We start from the raw sequence: 9,935 nt of genomic DNA, 5'->3' as shown, positions 1-9,935 counted from the left end.
TTAAGGTGAGTAATAACATTTATTGATTTTTATTTTGAATATTGTGGTACAAATTGTAAATATTTTGTAATTATAGGTCAATTACTTCTATACTTGGCAGTCATTTTTAAATTTGAGTTTTATTTGGATATTTATAACTAGATGGGTTTTTATCTAAGAAATAAGAGTTGTAAGGGCTTATATCTAAAGAACCATTTTTATAATCAACATGTCACAGATTAATGTGTCTGGCTTATAGGTATATTATGGTTTTTTTTCCACCTTTTAGTTAGGTTTCATATCTCACTTATAAGTATAATATACATTCATATATTTGTTACTTGAGTTAGGGTAGAATGTGTAGATAGACACGTGGCAGATCTCTGGTGGAGAATAACAGTTATTTTGGGTTTAAGGGTGGAGCAAAAACGAATTCGGTTACTAAATCATATCAGTTCGAAAATCCATGACTACTTTGTAAATCCTATTATGTGAGACAATATGAACTCGTGTAAATTCAATTCATAAGTAGTAAAACTTTTTAGATATATGAGCAATTTTATCCCAACCAACGTTTGTTTCCAACTTTATTGGTTGTCATCTTGGGACATATGACACCCATTTATATATTTAGACTCATATCTGCATAGCAAGGATGGCATGTTTGCATATACATGTATATCTATAATATATTTGGTATTGTCTATTAGCAATAACTTAGCACATTTGTTATTAGAGAATATATTAATATGTAAGTATATACACCAGAGTAGATGTTTTGATTCATTATCATGCATGTGTACCAGTAAGCTCAAATAATATGGGAAGAATATATCAATAATCGCCGGAAGAGAGTACGTACATGCATTACAAACAAGAAAAACTGGAAAAAACAAACAGAGCAGGTGTATGTTAATAAGAAAACTGGAAATAAACAAACAGAGCAGGTGCAGAAATTAATTACATACGACTGATACGTATAGAATATTGTCCTTACAATTAAATATACCAACATGTTTTTATTCGGTCATTTGCTTGATGATTGCATTATCTTCGAAGATCTTAAAAGTCCCATTGGTAAATCGTGAACGTACAGCGATCCCACCAATCGCTTTACCGATGTTCTTTAAGTCTCATTAATGCAGTACCTCTTAACAGTAAAATACAAATGTAATGTTTCTGTAGTTGGTTAATTCGTACTTGATCTCTTCTTAATTATATTTAGTTGAGAGCTTGAACTATGAATCTAGCTTGAAAATTTGATATTCAAGCTCAAATTGAAGTAACAGTTTAACTAGTTTAAGTTTGAGCTGGTTTCTGTATATCTCAAGGCTCTCATACCTGTGCTATCATGATTGAGTAAATGGAGAAACAAACAAGTGGGTTGTGTTTAGACGCGTCGATAGTCTATTATGATATACTGTTAAAATGATCATCCAACTCAAAACTAATTGTTCGCAAATAAAGAGACTCAACACTTCTATTCTAACATGGATAGAAGCAATAAATAACGTTACATAATTATAGCACATGGTTTCAAAAACTTTAATCGAAGTACTTCTTTCTTCGTTTCTTATTTTTCGCAATACCTAAAATTAGAGGTAAGAACATCAGAGATATTTGAAGCAAGATTGAAAAGGAAAGACTGGAATTGAAAAAAAAAAAATGTAATGTTATACGCACACTAGGTTTGGGAAACAGATGAGCGCATGTTATAGTTAATTTTTTGTTTTCTTTATTAATTGTTCTACTAATATATAATTAGTTTGGCACTTAATACTATAATTTGGTAGTATTCTCTTTACTTATAAGTAGGTCTGGCAATTTCTGACACGACCGGTTCACTTGACACGAAACAACATGAAATAAACAGGTTATTGGATCGACACGATAACTAATCGGGTCGTTATTGGGTATGTGGAAAACCTTACAGAAAACAACATCAACTTAACTCTTGAAGGCAATAGATCAAACCAAAGTTCCAATACAATTTTCCCATGATGATAGATGAAATTGAAGGTTTTTGTAAAAGGAATAACATGCAAGCTTTGAGTTTCATTAGCAAGGTTTTAACTTTTGAGAAATGTTTCACAACCTTGAAAAGAAAAGGTCATTCATTTTGCATATCCTTGCACATTTGATATTTTGTAGTAGACTAGTAGTGTATTTGTGTTTTTATGTTTTTATGTTTTGAAGTAATATTTATGTGGCAATGTGGTATGTGCAAATTTAAGAAAAAAATATTTTCTTAACGGATCATTACAGGTCGGGTCATTTTATCTGTTGAGCAAAGTGACTCAACATGTTAAGGACCCGTTAAGATAACGGGTGTAACACGACACAATCCGTTAAAATAACAGGTGTTACATGAAAAAGACACAAAATACAACAAACACAATCTGTTTGCCAGGCCTACTTATAAGTGAGTGATTTTAAATTCGAATCTCAAAAATGGTGAGTTTGCAACCAATTTATTTTTCACCCCCAGTGTATAAATATTTAATAACAATAACAACTTTGAACCCCTTTTAATACGGGTGACGGTCGCACTTCCCACCCTTACTCAAGAGCAGCCATGGACAGTTTAGGAAAACTAAAGTAGCTTTGAGCTAAGGGTTTGCCTCGTGAATTCATACAATATATGAGATTTAGAAATCAAAGGGCTTTCTCTAGAAGCTCGGCATATGTAGTTTCTTCATGTCACATTTTTATCTTTCTCATCAAACGGGCCGTGAATGAGAAATCCCTACGTACACACCCCACTATCTGTTTTTCTGTCGCGGTGGTTGCACAAATGGGGGAGAGAGAGAGAGAGAGAGAGAGAGAGAGAGAGAGAGAGAGAGAGAGAGAGAGAATGGTCCATGGTTGTTCAAGAGGTGGTTTTCTGAGGAGATTTTAAGGTCCAGGGTCTCAGTTGTGGATGTGAGCTTGCGCCTTACAGTACTAGCTAATTTCCCACACTGTCCTATATGTGGGCCCCTTGTTGATACCCAAGTCCATGGACCCCACGTCTTTCCACTTTTATGTAATGGCAGGTGGGTGGCTCTTCTCACAACATAGTGAAACAGAAGCTCGAATTTTTTCATGTATATACTCCCCGTCCTCGTCCAACAACGTATATATATAGTCCTCCCCAACATAATTCTTTGCGTGCACCAACTTATACTATTAGCTCCTCTCTCTCTCTCTCTCTCTCTCTCTCGTAGTTCTTCTGTACTACTCCATCTCCTTGTTTTTACTACCTCATATTCTTTTAGATTCTTCAGAAGAACTCAGAAACGTTTAATACTTGTTAATCAAAATGGCGCCTGAAAACATGAGTATATCTGTAAATGGGCAATCTCAAGTCCCTCCTGGATTCAGATTTCATCCAACCGAAGAGGAACTCTTGCAGTACTACTTGAAGAAGAAGGTTTCAAATCAGAGGATTGATCTCGATGTCATTCGTGATGTCGATCTCAATAAGCTTGAGCCATGGGATATACAAGGTACATACATACATATTTAAAGCGCATATCTGGAACAAACTAGTTATTCGTGTGAACCGAAGTTTTCATCAGAGTAATTGAATTTTTGCAGAGAAATGTAAGATAGGAACTACACCGCAGAATGATTGGTATTTCTTCAGCCATAAGGACAAGAAGTACCCGACTGGAACACGAACAAATCGTGCAACTGCTGCCGGATTCTGGAAGGCAACCGGCCGTGATAAAGTGATATGCAGCAACTGCAGGCGTATCGGTATGCGGAAGACTCTGGTGTTCTACAAAGGCCGAGCTCCCCATGGCCAAAAGTCTGATTGGATCATGCATGAATATAGACTCGACGACAATAATACTAGCAATTGCAATATCACTAATGTAAGCCATTTTGAGTACCGTATAATATAACATCATTCTTAATGGCAAGTGATTTTTCACATACCCATTTTCTCTCCATGGACAGTCCTATCTATTTCTGACCTTTTGATTGAGTAAAACAAAGGAGCATCAAGGAACAGTTTTAAACAGGAATGTGCAGAAGGGAAAACATGATGTGCAAAAATCCTTTTCTTTCTTATTTACGTTCTATATCTAAGAAATTTTTCTAGACCACTACAGGTGATGGAATGTGTGGTTCAAAAACGGGCAATATAACATCTATCAGACAATAAAAGATGCTTATGTATGTATATTTAATTCATATCAGGTGTCCACAGTTATGGGAGAGGCAGCACAAGATGAGGGATGGGTGGTTTGCCGAATCTTCAAGAAGAAAAACCTCCACAAAAGTTTGAGCAGCCCAATCTTGAGTACTACTACTTCATCCATCACAACAGAAACAAGAAGTGGCCAATCACTGTTTGATTCGTGCCCCGAGGGAACTTTGGAGCAAATACTTCAATACATGGAAAGGACATGCAAGGAAGAAGAGAATGAAGCCTACATTAACAATATTAGCACAAGATTTAACCTCCAACCAATCAACACTGGCATTAGTAATACTAGCAATCACAATGGCTTCCATGAGAGGTTCTTGAAACTTCCAACCCTAGACAGCCCAAACTCCACAAGCAGCCATGATTGTTACCAACCAAACATTCATGAGGAGATGATGATCACAGAGAAGAATAATGACCAGGTGAGTCCCTTCACTGATAATCATCAAAACATGGATTATAATGCACACCACATGGACTCAGGACTCACCAGCTGGGAAGCTCTCGACCACCTTGTAGCTTCACAGCTCAATGGACAAACCGAAGCCTCTAGGCAATTAGCTTGTTTCAGCACTGACCCCCACAACACTATTGTTTATGACAACGATGATCATGATCATGAACTCCAATTACCAAGTACCCTACGAGGATCATTGTCTTCATCCAACAAATCCTACCATGCCACTCACCATTACAACAACAGCGAATTCGACCTGTGGAATTTCGATCGACGATCAGCATCGTTGTCATCCTCCGACACGCTGTGCCACGTGTCGACCGGTCCTATATAACGGACCAACCCAATATCATGTAATTTCATATAAGAATGTTATTTACCCCGTCCAAGTCAGAGAAATATATAAATTGCAAGCACAGTAGAATACACATATGTATGTTGGATAAATAAAGTTTGTTCTGGACTTTTAAATGGGGTCGCATTGTCAAAGTACCATTATCTTCGCTTAATTACAATGTCTACTATTATTTTTTCACTGTTCATGTCTAGAATCATATATATATATATGTGGCAATGGGTGGTGACTGAGTGGAGTACTACTGCTAGTCTTAGTACTGATTATTATCTTTTCCGAATGCAATAATAATTCTAACTTTTTTTTAATCTTCTAAGATGATATTCAAGTTGGTGATGGACCATATAATCATCATGATCATCAATATTTAATCTTTGTGTCACGTGGCTTGTTGGTTTGTTTGTGGATATCGAGCCCCATGGCTCACCCAATCAATCCTCTCATCACTATAACTCAAGAGTCCATGTACATGATCACAACTTACTAGCTAGCTCGCCACAGAGAGAGAGAGAGAGAGAGAGAGAGAGAGAGTGGCTTGCCCTGCTTTTAAGAAGTCAAAAGGGAGGAATCACAGAGAGAGAAACGTAAGCTTTCCATCTTTGTATCGTCATCAGAGTGGAGGAAAATAAAGTTGTAATGAAAACAGGGTTGACGGAGGCAGTACTGGTAGGTATAATTGCATGCCGACTTGTGGGAAAATTGTATGTTTAACTCTTTCCCTTTGTTGAATGAGGTTTTGTCTTGAAGTATTGTTGTATTCTCTCAAGTTAACTTTTGTGCTTTTTTTGTTTATATATATATGTGTGTGTGTGTGTGTATGTATATGTACACGATGTTAATTAGGTCCTATTTCTTATTGAGACTGATGTTAATTTTTACTTTAAGATCGAGCATTGGGTTTGATGTGGATGTAAGATGAACTTAAATAAAAATTCAAGCACGACATGATATGCAACTCGATTACCTAACTTAGTTTTAAGTTACCAAACCTTGGCATGCTAGAGCAATAGTACAACCGAATTTAATGCCAAACCAATTAAGCATTATTTTGAGAGAATTTTTCCAAGCAATTTAATCTATTGACATTGGACCAAAGTAAGACTGATCAGTATTTTTTCATACACCAAAAAGAACATATTTCCTTTTACACTGAGTGGCATCATACAAATACATGCAAGTCCAATGTCCAATGATGCACACACACGTACGCATATAATCGAGTGGTGTGACACATGTGATCTAAAGGGGCAAAAGCCAAAAGATAAGAAAAAGTTGCCGGGATTATAGGCCATGCCACTAATCATGGATACATCATACATTCTGAGTAGCTTTATGCGCACTCTACATGTTACATATATATTAAACGATGGATAATACAAGATAGACTAAATTTTTAAATTAAGTTTGTAAACTAAAAGATGTATTACTAATAATAAATAAACATGTTAATAGAACTTAATTAATAATTCAATTATCAACAAACACATCATTTAATTTACACAATTTAATTTTCCTAATATTATTCTTAAACGATAATGACCTTCTACGGACAAACTACAAACTATACTTTCTATTGCCATTTACTCATTTTACGTCTTTCCTTATTTCTAGTAACCTTACCACGCTTCCGAAACCCTATAGCCACCAAATATTTTTGTTTGTAACCTATCGCCACAATATTTTTGTTTGTAAGTATGTAAGATCTCAAGTGATGGTATACCTTGTTGAAATTGGGAATAAGACGTATTTTCAACATGGATCTTCCTTTTTCTTTTCTTTTTTTTTTTCCATTTCTTATGTGTTGGCAAACGAAGAGTCTATCAAGAATGGAAGTGATACTCATATCTTGTATTCTCATCATTTATATTAGGTACAATTTAATTATAGTGTATTGTTTCCCTACCAAACTTTAAATCTAAAATGTAGGAAATTGAAGGAATTTGAGGTTTTATCATAAAATAAATTAACAATATAGAGATTACCGACCCAAGGACATGCAAGATTCCTTAATTTCCTGACATTGTTCACACTCTCAACACGTAGACAACACATATTGGGTGATGGGGAGCACATTTGGGGGTGGTTTGGGAGTGAGGTGCTTAAAAAAAAAGCACCCATGAAAAAAAGCTGTGAGGGTTTTAGGTGTTTGGTAAACTGAAAAAAATGGGCTTATTTTGGAAGCTGCTGTGAGAATAAGCTGAAATCAAAGGAAAAAGCTGAAGCTGCAATTTGCAGCTTTGGAAAACTGGCTTTTTTTCAAAGCACACGGAGCTACAGTGCTCTTTTAATGAAAAGACCCACTATCAGACTGCTTTTTTTTCCAAAAGCACTTTTACAAAAAAGTTTACCAAACACTCTGCTGATTTATTTCACAGCCGCTTATTCTCACAACAGCTTTTTTTCAAAGCACAGCAATACCAAACCAGCCCTTGGTCATTGAGCTTTCACGCTTGGGCCAATCTGCTATCATAACATGAAGAAGGTTGACGTTTTAAAATCAATCGACAATACAAGAAATGACCTAGTACCATAAAACCAATTTACAATAGGACTTTCAAATTCTCAACAAAAATCCTAACATAATCAATAGCCCAAAGCATGTAGCTAATGACTGACTAATTAATGGTACCAACTGTTAGGATAGTATTGTACCAAGTTCACCATGTTCGACCTCATGCGTCTTTATCCTGAATAATGGATAGTTCCGTTTGTCTAATGGTCCCGTACTATTAATTAGTCCCAGTTGGGAGGATGGGACGATGGGACGATGGGAGAAATGAATCCCTCAACCAGCTGCGAGGTTGGGACGATGGGAGAAATGAATCCCCTAAAGAATATGATTAGGGCAGAATTAAGTATTACAAAGCCCAAAATCCATGCTGGTTAAGACTAGGGCTGGTTCGGTATGGGATACCAAACTGAAAATGGCATATGAAATTTTGAACCGAAAATTTTTGGTACAAGAATCTGACTACCGATCCCGAACCGAAACTTTGGGATTCCTGAAATATTTTCGGTATTTCAGGATTTCCCGAAATTGAACCTACATCAAAATCCAAATCATCTAGATTGAAATTGAAATCATCTGAACCTACAATAAAAACCCAAATTGAAATCAGAGAGAGTGAAAGTGAATCAGTGGTCTAGAGAGACAGACAAAGTGAAGAGATAGTTAGACGAACCTGTGTCCTCCTCCTTGACCTGAGCCCCCAATTCCGAACCCTATGCCCCAATTTGAAATCCAAAGCCCCAATTCGAAACCCTAACCTTAATTCGAAACCCCACACACACAGAGACTAGAGAGAATCGGTGGTGAGTGATGAAGCCGTGAGGTGTGGTGGTGGTCGGAGTGGAAAAAGTTCGTCAGAGTCAAATTGTGAGAGCGTAAGTGGCTATTAAGCTTCGAATTCGAGAAGGAAAGACAGAGAGACAGAGTGAGTCTGAGACTGCGTGAACTTAAGGCTTGAAAGTCTGAGTCCTTCAAACAAAGCCAAACTCTTGGTGAGGATCAACAATGCTATCACCTAAGCTGCTGCCATTCCTACAACATGTTTTTCAATGAGGGATGAGAGGGAGAGAGAGAGAGAGAGAGAGATCGGGAAGGTCAGTAGAGAGAGAGAGGTCAGTCACTTGTGTGATGTGGCCGGATTCGAAGATGGTAAATAAGGAGGAGGAGAGAGATTGAGAGAAATCGACGAGGATGAGAGAGTAGGGTTGGGTGAGGTCGAGAGATAGTGACTAAGTGAGGGTTTTATTTGGATTCAATGGTTGAGACAACGATTGTTACAATTCCAAATATATATTTAAAATTAAATATTTTTTTTTAATTTCGGTTTGGTTTGGGATTACCGAATGAATGAAAATGTGAGATCGATTCTTGTACCAAAATTTTAGGATCGGTTTGGGATTGGGTACCGAAATTTTCGGAATTTTTGGTTTGAGATTTTTTTAGTTGGTTTCGCATTTTTTTCGGTTTGGTTTGGAATTTTCGGTATTTTTATCCACTCCTAATTAAGACTCGTATCCCCCAAATCTATTCGTATCTCAAGTTCTCAACTGCTACTTAAATTAATCCTTAGTCTCGCTTGTCTCTTCCATTGTCCATATTACTTTATGCATGCACTAATTTTAAGACCTAAAAGGTGATGAATCAACCCGGCACAGGAAAGGTACAACGAAAAAGGAAGATTAATGGGGGAACAAAGAGCATGGCATTAATCGTTAACTGGTCACACTCAGCCTCCAGCGTAAATATACATTATCAGTCGATCGTCATCATTATATTATATATAAGGGTTAATCTCTGTTTACTACCCTAAAGTTTTGTGGTTTTCAATATTTGGTACATGAAGTTTTTTTATTCCAAGAGTCATACCTCAAGTCTTAATTTTGGGATAGTTTCATACCTCCGTTAAGTTTTCCGTTAGAATTTCTGTTAACTGATGACGTGGCACTCATGTGGACAATAATTGAGCGCCACGTGTCAATATGGACCCACTTTAATATTAAAAATTTAAAAACAAATACAAAAACACAAAAAAAAAAGCCAACCTATCCCCTCACTCCCGCACCCACCTTCTCTCTTCTGCAAATCCCAGCACCTCTCGATTTCTTTCTTTCTCTCTCTCTCTCTCTCTCTCTCTCTCTCTCACTACCCTCACTTTCTTCCTCCACCTTATTCGCCGTGAAAAGAAGACGACAAGAAAGAAAACCCACCTGCCCGCCCCTCTTCACCTCTCTATCTCTCCAAGCACATTTGAGCTTCTCTATGTCCATGTAAGTGCTAAAGATGTCAACATCAGAGCTACCCAGCTCCTCAAAGCAGCAGGACGGGCCGTCGAACGGGTCCTGGAGCAAATCCAGGTCGTCGGGGATCCAGAAATGGCCTCGGATTGGGTTTGATAGTGGTAGGAGCCTCGGAACGGGGCGCTCGGATTCTTGTCTGG

At 37.2% G+C, this 9,935-nt stretch overlaps 1 protein-coding gene across 1 annotated transcript; it reads left to right on the top strand.

The window, feature by feature from the left end:
• Positions 1-3,105: 3,105 nt before the first annotated feature.
• LOC126629802 (NAC domain-containing protein 43-like) lies at positions 3,106-5,169 on the top strand. Its single transcript, XM_050299944.1, has 3 exons — positions 3,106-3,467; positions 3,559-3,839; positions 4,168-5,169. Exons 1-3 carry the CDS (start codon positions 3,281-3,283, stop codon positions 4,966-4,968), a joined length of 1,269 nt encoding a protein of 422 aa, XP_050155901.1. The 5' UTR covers positions 3,106-3,280; the 3' UTR covers positions 4,969-5,169.
• The last annotated feature ends 4,766 nt before the right edge of the window (positions 5,170-9,935 follow it).

This window comes from Malus sylvestris, chromosome 7 (genome assembly GCF_916048215.2).
Source record: "Malus sylvestris chromosome 7, drMalSylv7.2, whole genome shotgun sequence".
NCBI classification, from domain to species: Eukaryota; Viridiplantae; Streptophyta; class Magnoliopsida; order Rosales; family Rosaceae; genus Malus; species Malus sylvestris.
The sequence above is the reverse complement of the archived record's forward strand: the minus strand, read 5'-3'. Positions and strand labels throughout refer to the sequence as shown.